General features: G+C 43.8%; 1 protein-coding gene across 1 annotated transcript in view; it reads right to left on the bottom strand.

The window, feature by feature from the left end:
* Positions 1-293: 293 nt before the first annotated feature.
* Positions 294-27,589, bottom strand: part of SYBU (syntabulin (syntaxin-interacting)) — a 44,131-nt gene continuing 16,835 nt past the window's right edge. The window contains exons 5-8 of the mRNA XM_010577128.1: positions 6,572-6,674; positions 3,952-4,155; positions 2,801-2,950; positions 294-1,576 (exon numbers count right to left, since the gene is read on the bottom strand). Coding sequence (XP_010575430.1) covers positions 463-1,576; positions 2,801-2,950; positions 3,952-4,155; positions 6,572-6,674 — 1,571 coding nt within the window. The 3' untranslated portion in view covers positions 294-462. The remainder of the gene's footprint in view (positions 1,577-2,800; positions 2,951-3,951; positions 4,156-6,571; positions 6,675-27,589) is intronic.

The raw sequence follows: 27,589 nt of genomic DNA, 5'->3' as shown, positions 1-27,589 counted from the left end.
GCCATTTGTTCCCATGTGCATCTCGTGCTACCCTTGAGCCACTCTGCAAAGCACTTGACCAGTGAACCAGCCAGGGAAAGTGACTGAGCTTAATGCTAACCCAGAACACGAAAGAGCACTAACTGTAATTCTTGATTTCCCTGGTCATTTTCACTGTGCAGATGCACTGGCACCAGAAAGACTCCAGCACAGGGGAAGGGGACAGTGCCTGGGAGCAGGAGGACTATTTCTGCAGGCAGCGGTACTGTTAAAAACACCAGTTAAAAACATCTTGTGGAACTACAGGGTTCAGCTTTTTTATTTTGAAACAAGGAACATGTTTTCGAACCTATTTATAGTGCAAATCAAATAGCCAAAAGCAAAATGATGGACTCTGCCAGAATATACAATAACTCTTAATGATCTATCTCATCTTTCTTTCTCTCTGCTTCAGCCAGTTGGTGCCCAGGGACAGAGTGGACTTTAGGTTTTGATATTGAAGGGTGTACGGCGTAAAGAGTGCAGGGCCACCAGGCAGCAACCACGAAGCAATGCCCCAATGTTGTAAACGGGATCTGTTCCTCCTCTCTGAGTACTGAAAACCCACATGATAGTTGGTACAACAGGGGCTGCTACAGCCAGAACATCTCTGAGGAGGCTGCTGCTCCAGTATCTCCTCTTTATTCCTGTCTGAGAGAAAGTATTGACGTACCCAAAGGCTTCATCATCATGAGGTTCTGTAAAATCAAGTTCTTTCATGAAACGGTTTTCATTAACTCTGTGCTCCACCTTCCTGCATGGAGACTCCATAGGAGACAAAAGGATGGCAGAGTTTGGATCACTTGGAGTTAAGTCCACTATGATACCAGAATCACTGAAGCTTCCAAGAGAAAATTCACCCAATTCCTTCAGTGAAGAAGGTGGGCTTAGAGGACAGGCATCTTGAGCTCTGAAGATGTTTTGAATGAGCTGCTCCACATCTAGGCTATATGGCACCACGTCAGTCTGGACAGCCTGTTCCACCATCATGTTGCTGCTTTCCTCCTCCTCTTGGGAAGAAGTTAGTTTTTCATCCAGACTATTTTCAAGCATCTCTTTATTCACAGCAGAACTGGAGGGAGCTAGATCACTCAACTCAGAGGTTGTGGTGGTCAAACTCTCTTCCGATGAATCAGTCCCATTAGCTGTGTCCTCATTAAGAAGCAGCCCACTATCTGCCACCTCCTCCAAAACTCGGTCCTCTGTGATGAGGCTGTCTGGCGTTGTGGCACACAACGCTAACGGCTTCCCCTCTGAGTCACTTGTGTACTCCAGGCTCTGCTCATCCCTCACAGAGCTGTTCTGAGCCAGCTCCATGCTCTGCAGCAAAGATTCCAGTTTTTTGTTTTGAATGTTTATGTCTACGAAGTATTTCTGAATTTTTTTGTCCTTCTCAGCCAAGCTGTTTTTCATGGTTTCAATAACCTGCTTGAGTTGTTTAATTTCGCTTCTTGCTTCCTTTAAGGCCAGCTCTGCCTCCACACGGTTACACTCTTCTTCAATCCAGTCTTCCCTCATCCGTCCCAGCTGAGCTTTGAGCTCTTCTATTTCTGTCTCCCTGTAGCAAAATAAAAATGTTGTAACACTTCCGCTGACTGGTCAGTTAAAGAGTCAATGTGAGGCTCTACCACACAGGATGGCTCTGCTGCCAGATGTCCTGAGACGGAAGCAAATTGCTCCGTGCACCATTTGCTGCCACCTCTGAGAGAGCTGGCAGGGTGTGAGCCGGCTGCCAAGACACGCGGGCTGATGGCTAACTGGAGTCACCGACCTCGCCGCACAGCCAGCAGCCTTGTGGGCTATGCCATGATCCTGGCCATTTAAGGCGCAAGTGGTGACCTCTAGGCTAGGTCCAACCAGTACAGCGCTTAACGTCTCACCTACCGCCTCGCCCTGGAGGAAAAGAGAAACAGCTGCCTGGACGCATCCCCCGTGCCTGCCAGCAGCTCGTCGGGAACAGCCAGAGCCAACACTGGCCTCAGAGAGCAGGTCGGCTCGGGGCTGCAGGCACCCGGCTTGCTTTGCCCAGCGTGGAGGCAGAGGCTGCTGCCTTGACTTGCAAGCAAGTGGGGAGAGGGAGCCCCTACGTGAGATCCAGCCCTCGCAGATGCAGAGGTCGGGCTATTCCAAGCTGGAGCACGGGGTCCCTGGGACTCTGCGTTGGGGCTCCGTTCAGACACCCCTTTGTGCCCGCTTGGGTTAAGCGTGCTGGAGAGCCAGCTCTCAGAGCGTGGTCTCAGTAAAAGAGATGACATCTGTTGCTGTGTAACACACATTGACGCTTCTTTGCTCAGCATCCATACAAAGGGCTATTGTGAAAAATTCAATATCTAAGCGACAAAAACACAAGTGGGCACACTGGTTTGTGTAAGAGCTTTTCTTTCATTAGGGGAGAAGGGGGACATTTGCAGTCATATTTCACTGGGTGAGGTAGAACAGGAGACTAAGGTAATACATGCTGGCAGATAGAAACTGTTTTATGTATACAAGGTCTCAGTGCTAAATCAGACTGGTAAAAAATTATCCTTTAAAAATATTCTACTGGGAAAGTTCAAAAAAGGGAAAAGAGACAGCCATATTCATAACTAAACTGCATGGTATGTATTCACGGACTATGCTATGAAACCTGAAATACCTGAAAACAACCTAATCAGACTGATCATATTTCAAATTTCTTAATGAACAATTTATGTGGTCAAGAAATGACTAAAAATATTCAGGATTCCCACCACTAAATGCTCCTGAATAAATCTTTCTAACTGATTTCTGTAGTGAAATATACCTTTCCTTAAGTTTGGTCTCAGATTCCTTCAGCTTTGTTTTCAAATGCCGTACTGTAACTTCTTTCTGCTGCAGAGGAGTCAAATACTGCTCTGGATTTTGTGGCTTAATGCTGTGATTATCACCACAAGAATTGTATCTCCCTGATCGCCTGAAAAGAAAAAAAAAGAAAAAATCACATAACATCACTCCTACAGTTCTTCAGTCCTAGCAAAAAGAAAAACATCCCATTGACTGATACAAAGCTGAGTCTACACTTGACTCACATGGGGGTCCTCAGTGTCTGCACAAGTGACTCCCTCTGGCAAATCAAAGTACTTGAGGAAACGGCTGATTTGTGGCTATAGTGCAAAATTTACTATTTACTGTACTTAGTTTAGGTGCCATTACATCAAATGAGACATTTAACTTTCAAATACCTAGCCATCCCCTCACTCGAAATAGGTGGCGTGCCCCAGAGCAGGCAGCCAGGCCACTGGCGAGGGCACACAGCTGTAGACATGGCCAGGTGAGGTCGTGTACGGACCGAGTTCAGCTCCATATGTGAGTTATGAAGCTGAGCAGCCTGAAACCTAGACTCATCCTATCTAGCTTTAGGTGTATATGTGACACGCTTGGCTGCGGAATTGCCTGAGAGAGAGAGAGAGAGGGAAACAGCAGCAGCGTGGTGGCAATTTCTTCTCTGCAATATGTGTCACATGCTCTGGCAGGTATCTCTTTTCTTTTCTGTACAGGAAACTGCACAGGGAGGTGCCTAAGGCTGGGTAGGGTGAATTTTTGCTCAAGTGTATAATGTTTTATATACTACCCCACCCAACTCTCTCCAAAGCAAAAAGACCCTTATACAAAAGAACCAGTAAATCCACATGAGAATTGATGGCATGAAACCACATGAAGGAGCCTGCCTTGGAGTGAAAACCAACTACAAAGGGCTTTCACTAAAAGTAACCTTGAATTTTACAGTGCTGAAACAATAAAGCTTTTACACGGGATGGAGCACTCTGTTGACTGTCAAGCCACCAACATGAGGAGTCACACCAATGCTGAGGAGCCAGGTGACCCGCTCGGCAACCCAGACAGCTGATCCTACGTTACAGTGCAGAGAAGGTAAGTCAGTGCGCTGAACACCAGGATGCCGAAATAAAGACTTGCCTCATCACTGGGCTGCTGTCGCTTCCTTTGTATGAGCCTGAGTTGCTGCTGCTGGCTGAAGAAGCCCTGTAACTCTGATGGATGCTAGCAGGACTCAGCTGGTTTTTGCACAGTGTTGACAACGGGTCCTTTTCACGGGAAGCAGGTGGGCTGGCTCCGGACTTGTAGGATAAGGATCCATTATTCCGACCATAAGGGCCACGACTGGAGGGGAACAAAAACGGTTAAAGCATATTGGATTATCCTCATCACGCAACCCATTATGCATCTTATTTTACACACAAAGTTGTCTAAACCCTAAACCAGACAGATAACTGTGAGTGGCCAGGAAGTAAGAAAGTCCTGAAGTCATCAGCCACTGCACATTCTTTCACTGCCTGGGGCTCTCAGTCTGAATTGCGTGATCTAGGGAAACCTCGACCATTTTGACACTTCTCTGTGGACAGCACGGTTCCCAGTGACTCCATCAGATCATCCACATTCCCTGAACCTCTGACTCCTTTAAGTAATGAGAGGACTGCAGCCTGGACTGGTGCCAAAAGAACCACGTTTCGGCTTTCCCCGGCCGGGCCTGCGGAGAGATGCCCAGCCCTGGAGGTTTGCTGTAATACTGCTTTCATGCTCCTCAGCAAGCAGCCTGAGGGATCACAGCGTGCAGTGAAAACAGATTTTGTTTGAGCCACTGTTCTTTTCTGCCTTTGGCATACTGGGTGCTGCAGCTGTCATTGTCAGCTATTCATTCGCTTAGATATAGTTTGAACCCCACTGAGAGCAGGCTGAAATACCATTAAAATAGACAAAGGAAAGCACAGCCTTTTCTTTCTTCTTTCCAGTTTCCCTCATACATATCTACTTTTCTCTTCCCACTTCTTATTAAACAAACTGTCAACTGTGTGTGCTTGAAAGCAATTCATATCTGCACTGCCCGACAGCGGCCAAAGGGCTGGGGCGCTCCGAGGACAGCTTCTCAAGGTGCGTTCCTTGCTCGCTCAGTTCTTTTGCCTTCCTGCACTACTACTATGCTGCTACCTTCATCCTCGCATGGAAGTTGTTCTTCTAAACTGTAATGAAAGGGCAAGTTTGAAAAAAATACGGAAAAAGGCAAATCCAGCCAGCAGAAGAGAAAGCTTGAACATAAAAATTTAAATACCACAGAATTATGAAGCAAAATCTCTTCTTAAAATTGTCTGACTTGGTTTCCTCCCTTCTCTGAAAATGGAACAGTTTATAAGGAACAGATGGTTGAGTGGCTGCTGCAAACCTTCATCACACTGCTGCGGTTTCGGTGATTTTATAATCATTTTACAATGAAGTACAGGACTGTGGTTTGTGACAACATTGAAATGTTTCATAGTGAGTTAAGTCAAACAGTTAAAAAAGAACATATTGCAAAGGAGACATCTCCTTCCGCTTTGTACAGTACAGTATCAACTCTAGTGTAAGGCAGAACTTGCACAGGCTGTGCATAACATAGCAATGCATTTGAAGGAGCCTTATTACAGAGGACTTCTGTCCAATAAAGTAGGTCAGTATGCTCTAATTTAAAGTTATGTTTTAAATGCACAATATTATATTAAACGATACATAATCTTACTGAAAGTAAGGTGATTTTAGGGATTCATATTATACTTAGTACTATTCTTTCCCCACAGCCAGTACCTTTACTTGCTAGATTTAATCTAGAGAGTGCTTAAGTAATGTTTATTTTTCTAACAGTCTCACAACACAGATAGGAAACCACTCATTAAGCATCATTCTGCTGATCTCCGTACTCTGGGGCACACTGCGACCTTGGAGATGTCTGTGTGACTTCAGCATACAGGTATCCCGCTGCTGGTCCCAGTCTGCCTGCCAGCTCTTCCACAACCAGTCCTGTCAACTTGAATTCCTTCCTCCTACTCCAAAAAATGTAACCAGCAGGGATTGTGTGGGCAGAGCACAACGCGCGCTGCTCCATCCCAACGCCCCTGAATTCGCAAGCTGTCTTGATCTTCACTTCACACATGATAGGGAGAAGTCGTACAGAAATCTTTCATGAAAGGTTCATTTAGATAGATGACTATGATGATTTTTTTTTTTATTTGCATATAGTTTTAGTTATATAAAGGCTAGGCAAGGGTGTTTAAGATAAAAGCGTCAAAGGCAATACTGTGTACTTCTTCCTACAAAAAATAAGGTCAGGATCTGGAAAGGTATATGCCGAGCTGATAATTTAATACAGAGAGAAAACGAAGTGATAAGACCAAAAGGGTACGGTTAACTGTCTAGAAGTACTGCTGTTAACTAACACACACTCAGTTGTTTCCTCCTCCACTCCAGCCAATGCCTTTTCTGTCTTACCTGATTGCATCTCCCATACTTGTCATGAATAAACAACAAAAAAATACCAGTCAGCTGATCTGGCGTATTGACAATTTTTGTGCTCCAAATACAGCATTTTTTTTTCTTTCTCATATCACAGTTCTCATCAGTGTAAGTGCTGCCTGAGAGAACAGTGTTACCCAAAATGTTTTAAAACTCACAATACTGGTATTGTATGTATTAACTGCAAGACCTTACACAGCAGTCTATCTTTGCACTAGCAACACTTGCAATATTCAGGAAAAATTGCTTTGCTTACTTGCGAGAAAAAGAAGATCTTTTGCTTCCAGCAGCAGACATATGGACTTCAGGCGCTGAAATACTGCCTGTGCTGCTTGAAGAGCTAAAATCAGCTTCACTCCCTGGAAAGGAAAAGGGAAGAGTGAAAACATGATGGAAATTATAACTCAAAGACTGTTTTCAAAATAACAATGAATCACAAGCATCCTTCCTTTGTCCGTCCTGTGTGAATGTCAGAAGTTGCATAAATTTTCAAACATCCCTGAGGACAAGCGCTGGATTTTTTCCAGATTTTCAACATTTCTTCAGAACTGGCACTTCAACAAGAGCAGAAAAAACATTTGGACACAAAACCCTTAGGCTACAGAAGCCATTTTAGGACTCGGCTAGGAACATTCGTTTTGACAACCTGTTTGCTTTCTCACAACCATCAATAGATGAATGAGGCTGCTCAGGAGGCTCCTTCAGAAGCACAGTGATTAGGAGCCCACAACTGTAACTGGAGATTTCTCTTGCTTTAAATCATACAAAAATACTACTTGCTGGGAGGACAGCTGCTTCTGTTTTGGTTTCTGAGATGATATACACATATATGTATATATGTATAAATGTGTACAGGCTAACAGGGTATATGCATATATCTATGTACACATGTATGCAGGTTTTCATGTGGCACTGAAGCATAGTAAGGCAGTTCTAATAGCCTTAAAATAATCCAATAATTATGTGTGGCTCTCAAGTGCTTCTTGGGTGCTAAGCCATCTATCTGATTACTGACTTTCTATCGATAACAGCTTTTATTTCCCAAGCTCTGGCATATAAAAGGAAAACTGCTCTCATTTTGCTAGGGCCAGTACTAGGTAGGTGTACTAAGAAAGTCTTATCATGGCAAGAAAACCACCCTAAAGTTAGGATTTTTTTCAGTCTGTCACTCAAATGGCAAATGTCCCAAGCCATATCCAGGTCCTATGCTGCAGAGCCACAATAATGGTTGATGACTTTATCTGAGGGGTGGAAATAACTTTCCAACATCCTTTAAGCAGCCGATCAGGGGGAGCTTCTCTCACCTGAGAACTTCTGGGTGCCGTCCCACACACAGACACCCCTGGCCAGCAGCTGCAGACTTACCACAAATCCCATTTTTGCTATCTTTTCCACGAGGGGGAGATGCAGCTGCAGCTACCATCATCCCTGCCGGGGCAGATAAACCTTCAAGTGCTTATTCCCTCTTAAATCCTTCGCAGAGCTGATGGGGATGGGCACATCTTGCACCCCTGAATACCTGGGACTGGGAAAAGGCCTTGTCAGAGCCTGTCTTCACAGCCTTAAAGAGGATGAGACATCCAGCAACCATCCTTACCATCCGGCAACTCTTAGCAACCGGTCTTAGGGTCAGGCGTGTTCGGATTTAACCCAATACTTTCACAACCACACCAGGTCTGAGACCAGCACCTCTTTCTCTGTGCCTCTGGTTCAGCCCAGCCCAGCCTATTCCTCAGCCCAATTTCAAAGTGCTCAAATGCAAAGCTTAGCTCTTCAAAAGGGTTATCCCAGGGACCCAGCTTTATCACCTCTAACCAACTCCATACCCTGTACAACACCCCTGATAATCAGACCCCAGTCACCAGAGCTGTAACCAGATCAGAACTGCGTGCAAGTTTGCAAGGGGAGGGAGGGAGAGCAGCAAAGTCACTTTGTTTCACAGAATATTTATATCATGTGTACAGATGTAGATGTCAGTGACCCTCTCCGTGGGGAAGCAAAATGACTGTGGGACATGATGTCCAAAGCTGCAAGAGAGTTTTCCTGATAAACAAAACATTCCCATCTGTAAGACTAAAGTAGACTCCAAATACTGCCTCGGTACCACACTACTCCCAAATCTACTTTTCCAAACAAGACCCAAATAGGTAAACGCGTTGCACGGATGTCATACCTCCAGTGTTCGGGCCCCCGAAACATTCCTGCCCTTGCAAGACACCAGCAGCTTCCCAAAGCCGAGTCCTGGCTGAGGCACAGAGAGCAGGAGCCCTAGCTGAGGCTCATCTCTCGTTAAGTAGACCACATCATAATCAGATCTTGCTATCGAAAGCATTTCAAGGAAGCAAAGCTTAATAATCGTCTCTCCCTGACCCGCCTGGCTTGGAGCGCAGCGCTGGGAAGGGCTGCCAAGCTAGGCACTGCCGGTAAGAGTCAGCAGAACCTGAAGACGCAACCACCTCGACGGCTGAGCTTCCTGAAAGACTGAACTGCATCTGAGACCAAGAACTATGTCTGCGAAGCATGAAGTAACCTTTCTGGCCCCAATTCTGATAACAGCTACACACAAGCTTACCACTGAGCACAGGAGACTACTTATGTTTAAAATTAGGCATGCGCTATTTATAGGATCTTTGAGAACATTTTATAAATTAAAGGGGTCACTGCTAGTAATGGTTCCAAGTGTGTTAGTGATGTTCAAGCCAGCTTTGCATTTAGCAGAGCTCAGCAGCGATGTTACTAGGAGACTTTGAAAAATATTTTCTTCCATTTGGTAGACATCTCTAAGCAAAACAACATGGCATCTATCCATATAATATTGATTGCAACATATTCTCCTGGGTAAGTGTGACTTCTATCTTACAAATGTCTTAACAAAGAGATGAAACTCCTTGCCTAGCAGCAATGTGGGCAGGAGCCTCTCATCTCTCCGAATGCCATTCCCCAGGCTGACAACTCCCTAAGGACGCCTGTTGACTATGTTTGTTGCTGTGACAATGTGACTGCAAAAACTCACACATGTAAGCCCCAGAACAGCCCGCCGATTCAGCGTTAACCATGAAAGAGGTTGACATTTCTCAAAAACATATGTGCTTAGTTGCTGGCTGGAGTTAAACCACAACACATATTCTTTTGTCCTAAGTGGCTATAACACTTCTTTTGCCCTGATCAGAGACTTCCTTGTTAAGAGGACTGTCTCACCTACCCTTTCTGGTAAAAGATGCTGCACATTGAGCTGCTGACTTCAGCAGTATCTCATTTGAAATTCATTCATACATATCCTTCCATGCTGCAGCCACTCAGTGCCACAGCACTAACAGCCTGCCGGCAGGCGAGCCAACTCGCAAATATGCTGTGATGGAAATGCTCGTGCTGCACGTATGGCATGCGATGCTGGGAAGCCCATTGCTCCAGCCTCCCTCCGCCTCCAAGCAGCAGCACACCCACGCCATGGGAGTGGAGCTGTGTACTGCTCTGTGCAATGGGAAGAAAAACACAAGGACGGCCAACAAAGTCCTGTAACATTTTCCAGGATTGCTCCTTGCCTGGAACGGGTATCTGAGAAGCTGGAGTGAAATAGTGCAGCATCTAGCACCATCCCTGCTCTTTACTGCTCGATGGGCAAGAGCGCCAAGCTAAGAGTGTGCTGCAGACAGCATTGTGCTTTGTGCTGCCTTTTAGCCTTTGTGCTGCCCTGACAGCACCGTGACAGTCACCTAGCTCCAGCTGACACGGAGGGGAGGAGAAGGGAGCCTGCAACCCCACGACTGCGTGCCGTACTGTCCACAATGAGGAGCGCAGGCAGCGCTGGCAGGCACAACCCAGCAGAGGCAAAGCCAGAGAAGGTGGTGACTGTCTGTCAGATGTGTGGTTGGGGACCACTGCTCAGGGGGCTAACGCCGTTCTGCCGCAGCACTGCTATCGACTAGGCAACCTCCCACTAATGACTCAGGGCAAATTTTCCCATCCTGCATCATGTGATGCAAGTACAAACTTCGGGGCAGGATTGAGGAGAGGGAGAAAGAGCTGCCTGTGCAAGGGCAGGTACGCCTCCAGCTGGCACCGGTGCATGTTTATCCCACTCATGCAGTGCAGCCATTGCGCCCACAATTTGGGTATAGAAAAGCCCCACCTCGAACTCTGCTCTCTTCACTGCCTCAGCCATAGTGCAAGGATAAAGACACAGTACAGCCGGCATATCACATATTGCATTCACAGTTTTTACAGGTACAACAGATTACGTATAGTTGGCCTACTGCGACAGTATGCAAGCACAGAAATACCACGTCAGGTATGTATGTATGCATATAGAGACAGTATATACATTTCTTACAGAGTCACACAATAACCCCACATGCACACCTGGAGTATGGCATCCCAGTCTGCTATTTCTAGCCATTACAGATGGTTGGATACCTTGTTGTATGGTCTTCTGGCCTTCATATTAAAATTTTGCTTGCACTTCAGCAGTTCAATCTTTCTCCTTCTATAAGAATAAAGCTCAAACTTTCTTCTGTGCATTTTATTGTCCATTTGCTATCTAAATAGTAAGATTAAAATATGGTAAAGAGGAAAAAGTTCAAGTGATATCTGTGACAGGAACATTTGACAGCTGAGCAGCAGAACTGGATTCCCGAAACTCAGGATACACATGAGCTTATTAAAATTTAGTCTTTTTGTGCAAGTCCTTCCTGTTTGCAACTGCACCACTGTTTCATAGCTGCCAAAGTATAAAAACCACAGAGCTTACCTATCTTCTGACTCCATGAACATGACCTCTTTATATATATATATATATATATCAGTCTTGATGCTAGGTTTTGCATATAGTCACCCAGTGAAAGAGAGCTGTAAATAAAACAGTGCTGACAGAGACAGCTTGTCCTCAGAATGTAAAGCCCTTAAATTTGCTGAGCTTCCTTGCCTTCAAAAGCATCCTGTTATACAGCAAAGAGACCAAAATATGCATATATGTTCACCACTCTGGTGCAGCAACTAGAGGGATAAGTGGCACACTGTCTCTGTAGGTAGCTTTATTTAGAGACCCCAGGGGAAGAGATATGGCCTGACTGCATAAAAAATTCCAGCAAAGTCATTAGAAGCAGCTGGAAAAGTAGAGAGAATTTATTTGCAATGCCCACTATTGAAAGGACCTGTATTTTTAAGAGATTTGATTTCATTTATCTTGAAATCTTTAACTTACAGCTAAATCTCTAGTTCCAATCTTTAACAGCATAAGCAGTATATTTCCAGGAAACACTAATGCTGCTTCTTTTCTATTTAATATGGGGTTGTTCCTGCAAGATTGTTTTTGTACACCACAAGCAATCTAGGAAAGAAAACCACACTGCTCACATGCACTGACAAACATACGAAAAAGAAGCTGCAAAGAAATGTTGAAGTCTTGCATTAACATTTCAGGCTTTTCTTCAGGTAACACCCTTAAAAATGACCCATTTTGAAGGCAAAGTCTCCTAGTGGGAAACGTACTCAATTCACAGTGTCAAGCCCATAGCTGACAGAGGGTTTTGGTTCCAGTCCCTGGCCTTTGACTTATTACTTATTTGACTTACTATTACTGTAGGTGAGGCTCTTGGACTTACTATTGTATTTCACACCAAACAGTAACTGGATAAAGGCAGATATAATCCCGGGAGCAAGGAGCAGAACACAGAACTCTCCTCCGTGTGGACTGCTCTGTTCTTTGGGTGACAGAAGCTGCTCCCACATGCTCTACCTCTGCCCATGTCTCACACTCTCCACTGCCATGAGGTCCAGAGTCAGTGGAGGAAGCTGAGGATGCCCAGTAGGTTGCAGTGGTTCAGGAACTCTTATGAGAAGTGTGGATTTGAACTCCTCTAGTCTAAGGAGGACACTGAACTCAGATCTTTTCCCCGAGCTCAAACTGCTCAGCTGTGACACAAAACAGGGTATTAGCACTAGCACTGGCTGTATGTCAAAGGAATGAAACATGCTGGTTGTCTGCACTCACAGAGATGGTCTAGCTCCAGTATGGGGGTTCAGAGTGAATCCGAGGCACACACTCAGGACTACAAGTAGGTGGCTAAGTCTGGGAGACAGCACTCCTCTCTGGCATCTCCTGTGGACTGGTGGAGGTGCGTTCCTGCCTGGCATGCTCTCTGCTGTGAATCTTGGATTTTAGTACATAACCATCCCCTCTGATTTTATGTGCAGTTTAGTCATCAAGCTCAGTTTTGTGAGTTGTGCTCCCAGAACGATGGCGAGAAGCTGGGCACAGCAATGCCTGGCATCATCAATCCTGAGGGTACCAGCAGTCATCACCTCCCCTATCCACTGCACTGGCCAATGAAGCCACCACTCCCCACTCTTGGGTGGACACCCACCCAACTGCTTGCCAGTGCTTGCTCATCAGACAGATCAGTAGTGATAGAACCAGAACTGACTCCAGCATGCAACAATCCAACGGTGCACACCATCCTCCTGCTGCATCAAATGTCACCTGCTCGTCACACCGCACTGAAGCCCAATTCTGCTCTACTGACTGAGAGGACTTTGCACCATCCCTCCTGCCCAGAAAGACTGGTACGACAGATAGAGCCCAGAGTCGGAAACTAAATGAACTCAACAAACATTTTATGAACATAACCCATAAACTAAAGGAATGATATCTCTGTGTGTGTGTATATATATATATATATATCTCATTGTTCATATGTCTCAAAGGGATTGATCAGGATGTAACTAATATAACTAAAGGTATGGGAACTGAGCGTGATGTCAATGGTATAGAATAAGGGGTGGATACTGTCCTGGTTTCAGCTGGGATAGAGTTGATTGTCTTCCTAGTAGCTGGTACAGTGCTATGTTTTGAGTTCAGTATGAGAAGAATGTTGATAACACACTGATGTTTTCAGTTGTTGCTAAGTAGTGTTTAGTCTAAAGTCAAGGATTTTTCAGCTTCTCATGCCCAGCCAGCGAGAAAGCTGGAGGGGCACAAGAAGTTGGCACAGGACACAGCCAGGGCAGCTGACCCAAACTGGCCAACGGTGTATTCCATACCGTGTGACGTCACATCCAGTATAGGAACTGGGAAGTGGAGGCGGGGAATTGCCGCTCGGGGACTATCTGGGTGTCGGTCGGCGGGTGGTGAGCAATTGCTCACATGGCAGTGGCATGGGGTACAGAATATGTTTCCAGCCATCCGGTGGTTGCTTCCACCATTGTAAGCACATAGCGCTTGCCTTGGCGAGTTTGTAGGAGTGTAATATAGTCAATCTGCCAGGCTTCCCCATATTTATATTTCAGCCATCACCCTCCATACCACAGGGGCTTTAACCGCTTGGCTTGCTTAATTGCAGCACATTTTTGACATCTTGTCCTGTCCGGACTGGTCCAAGGGCTACTGCATGAACAATCTCCCGTTTAATTTGTTCAAAGGCTTGTTGTTGCTCACAGCCCCATTTAAAATCATTCTTCTTCCAGGTCACTTGATAGAGAGGGCTTACAATCAGACTGTAATTTGGAATATGCATTCTCCAAAACCACACGACACCTAAGAAGGCCTGTGTTTCCTTTTTATTAGCCAGTGGAGACATAGCTGCTATTTTGTTAATCACATCCATTGGGATCTGACAACATCCATCTTGCCATTTTATTCCTAAAAACTGGATCTCCTGTGCAGGTCCCTTGACCTTACTTTCTTTTATGGCAAAACCGGCTTTCAGAAGGATTTGGATTATTTTCTTCCCTTTCTCAAAGACTTCTTCTGCTGTGTTGCCCCATATCATCACCTTTCAGCTGACTGCCCGGTGCAGTAACAGCTGGTAACTTGGGCAACTGGCAAAGATGCAGTCAGAGGGCATGTGCAGCAAAACGTTCAGTGTGACTCTCCACAAATTGTTTAAACCTGCTGGGTGAGGAGACTTCCAGCTCAATACCAGACAGAAGACTTTGGGGAAGAACTGCAATGTAGATCCTGCTTCCCTGCGTTTGGATCTAAACTTGATTTTACAAATGATTCCCTCAATTCAGACTGCTGGTTGTGTGATCTAAACTAATTATTTATCTTGATTTTTGCTCATCTTGCTTGCTTACTCTTCTTACTTTGGAAGAAGGGTTGTTATCAAATAATTAAAATTTATCTCATTAAGCAGTTTTCTGATCTCATCTAAATATTATAGTTTCAGTAGTAATCTGAACTACATTAATGCAAATTATAAGCACTGCAGGTCTCAAAATGAATACAGAATGTGACTTGTGTATGCTGTGAAACGACAATCAATCAAGCTCTTCTCTAAAAACACAGTAACTACAAACTAATTACTGCTATTGGCTGAGAGCCATCATGTATATTCTGCGTATCACTATGATCTGGGTTTGTGTTTTTCTTAACTGTTTTTAATTCATGGATTTGTAGAGCACCCACAAGCGGATGCTGGAACAGACAAAGAGTCTAGGGGTTTTTTTTCTGCTTTATGTATCTTAGCAAGATTCTTCATACAGAAGTCACCCTGACCTAATTATTTTTTGTGCTTCTATATGCAGTTTGAGCTGTTCTAACAATACCTTAAAAATGGCTCTCATAAATTTTCTCTTCTCAGCCTGAAATGACCTTTGTCAGGGGGAACATATGTTCACGGAGCAGAAGGGAACAGTCTGGGGAACTTATCTTCCTGTTCAAACAAAAAGGCTCTTTGGATCAGAGATGGAAGGATTCTGCTTTGCTACAACAACCTCAATAGAAACGTTGAGACTGGAGGTTCAAAAAATACAGATAGTTGTATAACATGATACTCAACTTGCATTTGACAGTTTTATAAAGTGTATGTGTAAATCCACCTATGGACAAAAATCTTTTATAAGCATGTAGTGTCACCTCAGGATTCTTTATGTACCTGGCAGTGCTATTTGGCCTGTTTGAAAGGAAATGCATAGGCTAGTCAGAAGTATTTTTAGGAGCTGGAAAATGTCATCTTTGGCAGGGATGACTTAGTAGGACACAGAAAGGGAGCGAACTCTATCACAGACTGGGAAAACATCCCAGCCCCCCCGTCACGTTGGTGGCAGAAGTTTAACAAAGGGCTTTCAGAGGCCCCTTCAACACATCTCCTAAATCTGGTTCCCATGTGCAAAGAGGAAAGAGGCTGGCTGGTGCACAGCAATGAACTGTGCAGGCACGCGTTCACAGCATATATGCAAATGCATGCTAAACCTGATTCAGCTGAAAGCTTTTGCACAGTCACTCTTAATATAAGACATATGGTTTTCATAACGATGTGCATAAAACATTTTAAATCAGTTTGACATATTTTCAACAGGGAAGAGAAAAACACTGGAACGAGAAATGTATCTGGGAGGTAACTAACTAAACAATCCTGCTGTCCCAGGATGAAAAGCAAAATTTGTCATAAGCTAATCAAATATTTACTGTAATGCACACATTGTAAAGATTATAAAAAATTAGTAGAGTTCAAGTGTCATCTATTGAAAAGAACAGTAAAACCCTACCCAGTATATTGATTCGTTGCCTGAACTATATTTTTTTACAGTAATGAAACCAAGGTCTGAGGGCAATGCATTTCAAGTTATGACTGCTGTCATTTGCTGCTTTTTTTCCCCAATAGCACTCTTATCGTTAAGAAGCACAAATGACAGACAAGAAGCCTGTGCTTTTTCAGCTTATTAATCCTCGCGGGTTTGCGGTCACACTGTATTCTGCCAACTCTAGCAAACAGTCATAGCCTGCCCAGATTTCAAAAGCAAACAGCTTCCTGTTACTTGGAGAATTTCAGAAGGGAGGAACAGAGACCTGTAATGAAGTGCCTCAGCGTGGAAGCAAGATAAAGCTTGTAATACTAATAAAATATGAAACAAACCCGGCAGAATTTTCATTTCCTTTAAATTAATTTTATGTGACGGTATATATAAGATACACTATTATAAAGTAGGTTTACTATTTTGTTACGTCACATTAAAGGCGATATATTTCAAGCCCCTTGGGGAAGCAATGTCCACCTTGCAGTGGCTGGAGGCTGTATTTATGAAAGGATGCCAGGTCCCCAGCTCTCAGAGGGGAATTTTGGAAGTGGTGCTCTCCCTATCTGCCACCTCACTCGGGAAATACCTCCTGTCAGTCTCAATCAGCAAAGCTTCTCAGCTGCATGAAACTCTTGTTTCTGGGCATGCCTAGAAGCAGGTCAGCTTCAAAAGCGCTGAACAGTTTGGTGCCTGGCTCCTGTCTAAAGACCAGGGTGGCTGTTTCACATTACACCCAATACATCAGGGTCCGCACAAAAACAGCCCAACAAAAGCTCTCTTCAGCTGTCTGCTTTACTGGGGAAAGAAAGGATCCACCTGGGATTTGCAGGGCCAGATTTAGCTTTGAAGTGGGAGGAGGCTGCACAGCATCTCCCCATCACACCACCAGAAACATGCACACCATCCAGCACTAAGAACTGGATGAAGAGACAGGGTTCCCGTCCTCTCAGCTTATCATGCCCCCCTCCAGCTCCTCCATCAATCCACCCCAATTTGGGATGCCAGTCTTCATTACCCCCTGCTACATGGGTGAAATCCAAACAGGCCTGAATTTCCCACATCTCCAACCTCCATCAGGAGACTCTACCCAATCCCTGCATCCAACACACCCGAGAAACTAAGCTCTACAATCTCAAGTTTTGGGTTAAGTTGGGTAACCTCTGTCTAGCTGCTCTTCTGGATGCTGGGTTTTATTTTATGATTTTTAACTGTGGTTTCTTTATTGGAACGGGGACTTGATGTGCATTTCTCCTTTCCCCTAGACTCTTCCTGAGCTCAGAATCATAACTTCAAGTGAGAACCAAAACAGAGTGAAGGCATCTAAAACACAGCTTCACCAGGATTTAGATATCTAGGTACATAAAAGCAAGTAAAATACCACTGGTTAAACAGGCCAAGGGTTCCAAATGCCACCGTTATCTGCAAAGACTGGCTTAGTTGTTCATGGTTGAACTTCCACTTCTGAGCCCAGTAACCACCAACTTACCCGATGCCTTTATGCTACAGTGAAATCAAGTAAATGAGATTTGCATGACTAAAATAAAGACATTCCCTTAGCTTTCCCTGCCTACATATAAATACAGATATATAAACAAAAGGAATATAAAGACATATCCACTCAATACTGCCCAAAATGTATTTGAAGTAATCACTCTGAATGAAACAAAACCTTTTAGGTAGTAATTTGGACACCAAAAAACAAAGTTCAGAGAACACTGAAACTATTTATGATTTGAATTCAAACATAGCCAGAAAATGGAAAACCAGAATTTTCTACTTTCTGTTTGAAATGATGCTTTAATTCTGAAAACTGACAAATTTCTTTCTTCTTTTAAAAAGGGGGTGAAAACATCAAAAAATCTCCCCCCAAATTCTAAATATTTCAGACTGAATATTGTCTTTGTTCAGTCTGAAACAAAGGTTTTCTTTAAAGTTTTGATTTGGCAGCAAACCCCCAAATCAGTTATTTGCATAGCTCCACTTGGAACATAGTAAGATGTCAAAAAAGAAATAGGGGATGTAAAGGAAAATAGAAAAGGAAATAATCTATCAATTCTTGAGTAAACATTGCTCAGAAAACAGTTTAAATCCCAGGATTCTCATTAAAAAGGCATTAATAACCTGGAGGAATTCCAAAAAAGGTCAACAATAATGATAACAGGATTACAGGGCACTGTTTATGAAGGGAGATTAAGGGAATGCAATTTGTGTATTGTAAAATAAAAATGAATACTGGCAACACTGTTTATCATCGGGGGGAGGAGGAATACAGCTGGAAAACTGTAAAGAAAACCATGTAACAGCAACACAGGATTCTGGCTGCGATGCATGTTATTTCATGAAGAATGACTTGAAATAAAAGCTGATGGTTGGTGGGAGTAGTGCATAGTAAAATGTAGCTGGAGTAGGTTCAGGATACTTTAACTGGGGAATCAGAAAGCTATTTTAAACATTGGCATAAATAATACAGATTGTAATTTGAAAGCAGAGCACAAAAAAAAAAATCTCCTAAGGGATGATTCATAATGGCCTCTTTTGTATGCACAGTATTTCCTTCTGTGGAGGTGAAGCGGCCTGAAAACCACAGAAAACAGCCAGAAGGAGCAAAAAATTCACTGCAGTAAATACACAAATTGCAAAGCATGTTCTAGCTTGACCTCACACGCATTTTAAAACAAATACTTAAGAGTGTGCAGTGTGTATAGCATCAGTTTCTCTTTTTTTGGCTCATATTCCACTCTGGATTAGCAGAGAAGAGGAAAAAAACCCTGCTTGAATATACAAAAAGAAATTTTTTTTGACTAAAGATCACAGCTACTGTCATCCTCTGTACCTTCCTCAACTCTGACCTCTAAACCCCAGTGCCCTTCTCATGCCAGGCACTCAGCCATCTTTTCCAGATGCAGGAGCACGTCCCCACAATCCCCAGGGGACCTGCATCTCTATCAAAAGACATTTGGAGCTAAAAGATGAGTGAGCTAGCACAGGTCTCACCCTGTCCAGCAGCCCAGGCGCTCCCTGCAAAAGTCCCATATCCACATCTCCTACTCCCTCTGATTTGCTGTTAGAGCCGTGACTCTCTGACAGACCAAGTGCAATGCTAAACTTGAGGTTGCAGGCATCCTCAGGCGAGAACCTCCCTTTAATGGTGGCTGTCCCACTTTCTGTACATCTGGAGTGCTATCAGGACAATTAATGGGCCAGAGAGAGAGAGAAAGGAGTTATGGTGTGCCTGCTGGGAACTTGGCTTCAAACCCCCAATAAAACAGATCCTAAATTAAACGAAGTGGAACAGCTTCCCTGGGAGCAGACTCCCTGCATCCCTTCAGCCTGCCCAGCAGCCCTGTATTAGGGCACTCTTCTCCTTTGTGCTCATGTCCATCCTCCAAAAGAGGCACAGACAGATATAAATAAAAGTTTCTTTTCCCTTTACTGAACCAAGTAACAGGGATCGCCTTTTGTTTATTTATTTTTCATTGTAGGGAAGGAGATAAGTACCTAACAGCAGAAGATTTGTGCCCAAGACCCTGAATTGCAGGTGGCCTGTGCCACCAGCCCACAGCTGGGCAGGTCATTATCTAGGACAGGTGGGACTCAGGCTTTCACCTTTTACTTGCCAGTTCCTCCTTTGCAACTTGCTGGCTTTTTTTTGGATTCTCCATTTTTTGCTGTCACATCCGGGCGCTTGCTGCAGCCTGAGCATCTTCTGAACAAAAAGACACATATGTCTTGAGAGGCCACAGCCCAACCACTAATGCCTATGTCTCTACTAAGCAACATCTAAAATAATTTTTTAGAAGGGGGTGGATTATAAAATTTCTGACACAGAATTAAAAGATTGTTTTTCTAGGCCACTTTAACAGGAACTTGTAGGTTTGGGTTCAAAAATACGAATCACTTTAAAGCCGAAACACTCTTTGTAGCTGCTACTTTGCTTATTCTCATTTGAAAGAAATACTTGGCTATTTGAACATGTTTTCCACATCAATTCAAGCAAATTTATTTAAAATACATATAAATCCAAACTAAAAAAATAGCACTATGCTCGTAATTTTTACCTAACTTTCTAAGCATCTTTTGCTGAAAATACTTATATTCCAATTATATTCCAATATTATGTCTCAGAAGTTACAGAGCACTTTTTTTCACTTTAGTGCGAATTAGTTAGCTTATGTCCTAAAAATACCTCATGCCTGCGAATTCATGGTGTGAAATGAGATAGAGAATCAACCTGTGCAATGCTAGGCGCCTTGGGCAGTGGTCCTCAGAAACAGGACAAACGGAGAGTGCCTAAGTTTATCAGGGATGAACAGAAGAGGAAAAGGCATCTAATTAGACCTACTTGAAGATCCATGTGTGATGTTTAGACACAAACTTTCTTCTGAAACTGAATTACTAAGACTGACTTTCTGTTAAAAAAAAAAAAGAAAGAGAAATAAATGAGATGGAGACTGTACTTGGCTTCCATAAGGGCTAGCAGCAGAGTTTTCAGAGACCTGATGAGGAACACAGGAGACTGGGGTGGGATTCATCTGACTAAATGTGGATGTCTCTAATGCAGACACTCATGTCCGAGCCAACCTTGGTCCCATTTTTAGTCAACAGAGACTTAGTATAACCAGTGTGTTCAAGGTTCTATTGATCTTATCCTAAAGTAAATGCTTATATATTTGGTCAGAAAGACCGCACATTAGATTCACTGATTTTATTTGTTATATCTCCTTTAAAACAAAACAGGACCTTAGTGTGCTTGTGCAGGCAGAGACTATTCCAATACATTAGAGATATGGAACTGAGGTCAGATAAATTACAGGCCATCTCTGCTCTATCCATCTTGGCTCAAGACCGTGAATTTACATCTCCCTCACCTCCAAAACAGCTCCTGTAACCTCCAGAAGAAAGAAAATGACAGATTCACCTCTTAAAGCTGTTCCACCTCCTGTGAGCAATGGGACCAGTCACTGGACCAGCGAAAGATGACCAGTCCCTGTCCGCAGCCCACAGCTCCTCAAGGTTGTCTAAGGAGGCCTGTGGATTCAAATTTCACCTCTTCTGGGTCTCAAATACCAAGGGGTTTATGCCATACAGGGGAGCTCCACCAGGTTCTACTGGCCACGTTGGGCCAGTTGACCCCACTGGGAGGCACCATTCCAAAACTGCCATTAGGGACTGTATTGGTTTTGTGTGGCAAGGTTTTGGTAGCGGAGGGGGGGGGGGCGTTACAGGGGTGGCTTCTGTAAGAAGCTGCTGGAAGCTTCCCCTGTGTCCGACAGAGCCCATACCAGCCGGCTCTAAGACTGACCCACTGCCGGCCAAGGCCGAGCCAATCAGCGATAGTGGTAACGCCTCTGGGATAACATTTTTAAGAAGGGAAAAAAAAAAGTTGGGACAGAGAGAAACAGCCACCGGAGAGAGGAGTGAGAACATGTAAGAGAAACAACCCTGCAGACCCCCAGGTCAGTGAAGAAGGAGGGGGAGGAGATGCTCCAGGCGCCGGAGCAGAGATTCCCCTGCAGCCTGTGAGGAAGACCCTGGTGAGGCAGGCTGTCCCCCTGCAGCCCATGGAGGTCCACGGTGGAGCAGATATCCACCTGCAGCCCGGGGAGGACCCCACGCTGGAGCAGGTGGGTTCCCGAAGGAGGCTGTGACCCCGTGGGAACCCCGCGCTGGAGCAGGCTCCTGGCAGGACCTGCGGACCCACGGAGAGAGGAGCCCACGGAGCAGGTTTTCTGGCAGGACTTGTGACCCCGTGGGGGACCCACGCTGGAGCAGTGTGCTCCTGAAGGACTGCAGCCCATGGAAGGGACCCATGCTGGAGCAGTTCGTGAAGAACTGCAGCCCGTGGGAAGGACCCACGTTGGAGCAGTTCATGGAGGACTGTCTCCCGTGGGTGGGACCCCACGCTGGAGCAGGGGAAGAGTGTGATGAGTCCTCCCCCTGAGGAGGATGAAGCGGCAGAAAATAACGTGTGATGAACTGACCGTAAACCCCATTCCCCGTCCCCCTGTGCCGCTGCGGGGGGTGGTGGAGAATCTGGGAGTGAAGTTGTGCCCGGGAAGAAGGGAGGGGTGGAGGGAAGGTGTTCTGAGATTTGGGTTTATTTCTCATTATCTTACTCTGGTTGATTTGTAATAAATTGAGTTAATTTTCCCCAAGCTGAGTCTGTTTTGCCCGTGACGGTAATTGGTGAGTGATCTCTCCTGTCCTTATCTCGACCCAAAAGCTCTTTGTTATATTTTTCTCTCCCCTGTCCAGCTGAGGAGGGGGAGTGATAGAACGGCTTTGGTGGGCACCTGGCGTCCAGCCAGGGTCAACCCACCACAGGGACCCAAACATTCCGAAGCATGCAGGGGTGGGCTGGGGTATACAAATGATGGAACCCCCAACAGCAGCCTCCAGCCCAGCACCACCCACCAGATCTCACAGTGCTCATCATCTTCCAGACCTCACTGCAGCGACTGCTACAACACACCAAACCTTCGCAGGGTGACGTCCCTCCATGCTCAGCTCTAGGACGCAAGCTTTGAGGATAGCACAGGCTTGAAGCCGGACATGGCATCCTCGCTCCTGGAGGGCGAGATGTGGATGTTCATCTCCCCGCAAAGCACGCCCTGTCCTCCCGTACCCATGGCGACCGAGTCCTTAATAACTCCCTGTGCTGGCAGGTCAAGTAAGCAAATCTGCACAGCTCCATAGCAACAGACGTGAAATTAAAGCGGATCCCATCAGTAAAATATGCAGGAGCGCTCAGTGCATACAGAATTATTACTCGGAAACACTTTTATTTAAAAAAATCAGCAGTAGCTATTTCATGTGGGCCCAAAATGAAAGGCAAAGAGAAAGAAGAAAAGCAAAAGTAAATGAGAAAAAGGAATAGGGTTGAAAGCTGCCACAACTGTATTGTATTTGTATTGTATTGTATTTGTTAGACTCTGTGTTAGAAAAGATCTCAGAAACTGTATTGTCCCAAACAAAATTATGAAGTGAACATATAAGAAAGGGAGAAGAGCAAGATTAAAACTGTACAGGAAACAAATGTTGCATACTGTTGGATTTGAATGTCAGGATGGTTACGTTGGCTGCTCTTGGGTGTCGGACAGAAGTGAAGCATTCGAACCATGTACTTACATCTGAGAAAGACGACACATGTTCAAGTGCTTCCTCTCTTTTTATTGCCAAGGTGGTGTTTTAAAAAGCAGATGGAAAGCCTTCCAGGAGTACACATAATTGACCACTGTGTATCTGCTTTTTGCCAAATAGCGAGCTGCTTAAAATTCTAATGCTCAAGTTAAAGCCAATCTCATCAGTTTTAAGTTACTCAGGGAATCTGGGCTTTTGCTCTTCTTCTTTTCACTTGCAAGCTCCTCTGCACCCCTCAGAGAATTTATGCTTTATGCTTGTCAATAAACACGGGCACAACAAGAGATTGCTTATTATGAATTCAAATACTTTAAGGAGGTACACAAGAAACAAATATATGGAGAACTTACAGTCATAGGCAAGATGCTCCATCATTTGTTATCAACTTACTTCACTTGGTCCATCTTCAGAACATTTTTTTGTTCTATGACCAATTATTTAAAGTACACTGAATCAGGTGTAGCTCGTTTCCTAATTTCAATATTGTTATGCATGTGACACCAGCCACATATTTAACTATCTGAATATTCTCAGGAATGGAAGCACGAATCTTCCCATCTTCACCGCACAAGTAAGGTTATGATTAATTGCAGGGTGGGAGCACGGTGTACTCTGATTAAATCCTGCATTTGTAACCGGGTTAAATGTTCTTTGACATACCCTTGTTCTTAATTATTCCTCCCCCAGAAAAGGTGCAGTCTTGGAATGTAGGTTACAAAGTACTGCTAAATAAGTCACAGCAGAAAGAGAGACACATTACACTGAGGTCACCGGTCTTCTCATCACTTTCACCTTTACGTGATCCTGCTTTTAAAATGAAGGACAACAATTTATTTTAGGGATCTGTCAAGGCAGATTGCTCCCTCCAAATCAGGACATGGTTTAGTGGGCATGGTTAATGGTTGGACTCGATGATCTTGAAGGTCTTTTCCAACCTAAATGATTCTACGATTTCTATGATTTCTAAATACAGGTTTTCTGTTGGGGTTTTTGTTGTTTGGTTTTTTTTTTTTAAACAACCAAACAATGTAACCAGCTTAGAATACATAGTACACCAGCAGCATTTTAAAAAGTATTTCAACGTAAGAGGTATAAGTACCAACTAGTAGTTATAAAGAACAATGAAACTCTTTGCATGCCACAGATCTATTCAAGTTAGCACATTCTGTAACTTGGTTTTTGTATTCTGTACCGTTGTTCCTGAACAACGGGGACAACAGTTCTATTATTTTTCCCACTGCTTGCAGAAATTTGGTACAGAGAATGAACAAAAGCCATGCAAATACAAGATACAATGTTCTTGGATAAATGCACCAGTAAAACATGACTTTCTAATATTTTAACAACCTTCCCAAGATAAAACAAAGTCCTATCACTGCATCCTTCTGCAATCAGAAAAGTGAAGTCCTTGAGAGTGAAGTATATTTCCAGAATTACCTCTAAGACAATCCTCTTGCAGAACTCATACACCAGCTAATCTGCTTTCCAAGTGAAGCACATATACATATCAGAGTCAGACAGTATTATTCCCATACTGTCACACTGAAGAGAAGGAGAGAGCTGACAAAAGATCTGTAAAATCATACAGCCAGATGTCAGTAATATAACCTAAATCAGAGCTTTATGTTTTGTTTTTAAGATAACCAAAGTGACTGCTTTTAGAATACGGACACATATGGAAGTAGAGTAGCAATATGGATGAATTAATCTGCTAATTTTACACTAATGGATTAACTAGCCACTATTCTTTGCTGGCACAGGGTGCCCCCAAGAATAAGTTCCTGGACATCTCACACACCTAATCCTCACACACCAGGCAATAGAAAAAAATCAGCAGGAAGAGCATTACATTTTACAACTAGACATTTTTAACAGCTAGACATAATTTGCAGCTAACACCTGCATTCTCTAATAATTTCTTAATAATTTCATGTAAAACTTCAGCAATTCCATGGGCCCTAAGAGACAGCTCCAACAGCAACCCCAGCTCATTCAGTAAACTGCCTGAAGTGTGCCCATGACACCTAAAGCAAGAAAGTAAAGACCAAAACTTTTGCCAGAAATGCTGAACACAGCCAGCTGATCAGGTGCCCTTCGAATTATGATGCTTACAGACATTTAAATGAAAGTACAGCTTTTTGTTATTTTAAACATGCAAGCCTTTTAAAAGTTACTGACACAACTCTTGCCCAAGATTCCTTTCTTTATCCATGTCTTTGTAAGTTTATCAGTACTTTGCAGCTTGCAGATCCAGATTTTGAATCCTTGCACTAAGCATTTGTATGGAAGTCAAGAAACAAGATGAGAGACTGCCAAAGAAAGGAAAACAGCTCCCACTATTCTTAACAAGATGTGGACATCAGCTGCAGGAATTCAGGATGGATCTTTGCAGGTGGAGTACACGAAGAATGTGAATACGTAGAAGTGCTTATGCTCCTGTTTATTCAATTACCAAAAGGGTAGGATTCAGCACAGCATCTTGATACAAAACTGGGACTAGTGTTAATTAAGCTTTTTGTGCCTTTTTGCAAGGGCATTTTCTGCAGCGCATTTTTTATTCTTTTAATATTGCATAAATGAATCATATCCAAAAGAGGGAACAGCTTCTAAAATCCTGAAATTAAAAGGCTCATAAGTTCCTCCTGGAGTGGATGTTTTAGATGATCCTTAATGTGCCTGTCCTCTCCATCCTTTCCTGGGAATGCAGTCACTGATTTTAAGCCAAATTCACCTATAACACTGTTGTGATTCGGATTTAATGCAGAATAAAAACTATTACCAACTATTCCAAATGAATAACATCTTCATGATTATAAATCTTTCAGAGGTTTAGCAAGATGCAGTGATAATGCATTCCAGGATTAAGTATGGCTTGCTATGCAAACAACATAAATTATGAATGATATCTGAATCTAGTTTGTTAATACTGCAAGAGCTGAAGATGACTTAGATCTACATAATGCGTTAGGCAGTTAGAGGAAAAAAAAGCTACGTCATATTTCATATTTCGAAGTATAGAAAAGAAAGATGAAGTGATGTTGCTAGAGTAGGAGAAAAGCATTGGAGCTTGGGAACAGCCTAAAAAAAAAAGTCCCAGGGTTCATTCTCAGTGCGATCCCACTCTGAAATTTCCTGAATTATCTAAATATTTGTGTGAGTGTTACTGCTGAGATTCAGCATGTTCCAAGAAAACAATCCTGGAAACAGATAAATTTTCGGCAAAATGACAGGCATTTTGAAGGTGCACACTGACTGATGTACTTACCTACAAAAATGTAGCATAGGACAGAGTCTGTAAACAACAGTGGTAGGCTGGATTTTTGTCTCTCATGTCTGGCTCCTGCTATGTAGTCATTATCACAAGATGTTTCAGATAAAAAGTAGAGATTATCTCCATAAATCAGTAAGGGCTTTTGGTAGAGAGAAAGATATTATGCACAACTCTTTTTGTGCTGTAGTTTGAGATATCCAGCTGTATGCAGAACTAGGTTACATATGACAAGGACACGTTGCTGTTATTCTCCTCCCAGGTCCCACTTCCCTTCCACTGCTCCCCTATTACTCCCTGTGTGTTTTGCTACATGTCCTGGTTTCAGCTCGCATAGAGTTAATTTTCTTTCTAGTAGCTAGTATAGTGTTATGTTTTGGATTTAGTATGAGAAGAATGTTGATAACACTGATGTTTTCAGTTGTTGCTGAGTAGTGTTTAGACTAAGTCAGGGATTTTTCAGCTTCTCACGCCCAGCCAGCGAGAAGGCTGGAGGGGCACAAGAAGCTGGGAGGGGACACAGCCAGGGCAGCTGACCCAAACTGGCCAAAAGGGTATTCCATACCATGTGATGTCATGCCCAGTATATAAACTGGGAGAGCTGGCCTGGGGGCAAATCGCTGCTCAGGAACTAACTGGGCATGGGTCAGCGAGTGGTGAGCAATTGCGCATCACTTCTTTTGTATATTCCAATCCTTTTATTAGTATTGTCATTTTATTATTGTTATTATTATCATTATTATTTGCTTCTTCTCTGTTTTACTTTTTTTCCCCGATTCCCTCCCCCATCCCACTGGGTGGGGGGGAAGCGAGTGAGCGGCTGCGTGGTGCTTAGTTGCTGGCTGGGGTTAAACCATGACACTACATGACGATGCCTACTCTTTGCACAAGGGCTAGATCTTCCTGACTGGGCCACCAGAAATTCATGCGCAAGTAGGTCACGGGGAAGGGACTGGATCCACCTGAAGCCAAAAGATAGCAATGGGAGACAATTCCACTAACCCCTGTAGCCAACAGTGAGGAAAATGAACCCCAACTGTCCCCTGGCATGCTCTTCATTTCAGGAATGTCCCTCGCCTGTGTCAGCTCTCACACTGACTATGATGTGTTTTTTGACAACTTTCCACTAAAAACGTGTGAGGTATTTGGCAAGAGGAATTTAGAAGTACTCTATAAATCAGACATGGTTCCACTCTGAGAGTTTTGATGGATCTCAGGAGCAATATGCTTGAACTCTAGAGACAAGTTTTCCAACCTTAGGTATCAATCAATGCAGTGGTACCAACAGCTACAGAATGGCCCACCTACAAGAACACCTACATACCTAAACTAAGTCTGTTCAAAGACTTG

This window comes from Haliaeetus leucocephalus, unplaced genomic scaffold (assembly GCF_000737465.1).
Source record: "Haliaeetus leucocephalus isolate CR32 unplaced genomic scaffold, Haliaeetus_leucocephalus-4.0 Scaffold555, whole genome shotgun sequence".
NCBI classification, from domain to species: domain Eukaryota; kingdom Metazoa; phylum Chordata; class Aves; order Accipitriformes; family Accipitridae; genus Haliaeetus; species Haliaeetus leucocephalus.
The sequence above is the reverse complement of the archived record's forward strand: the minus strand, read 5'-3'. Positions and strand labels throughout refer to the sequence as shown.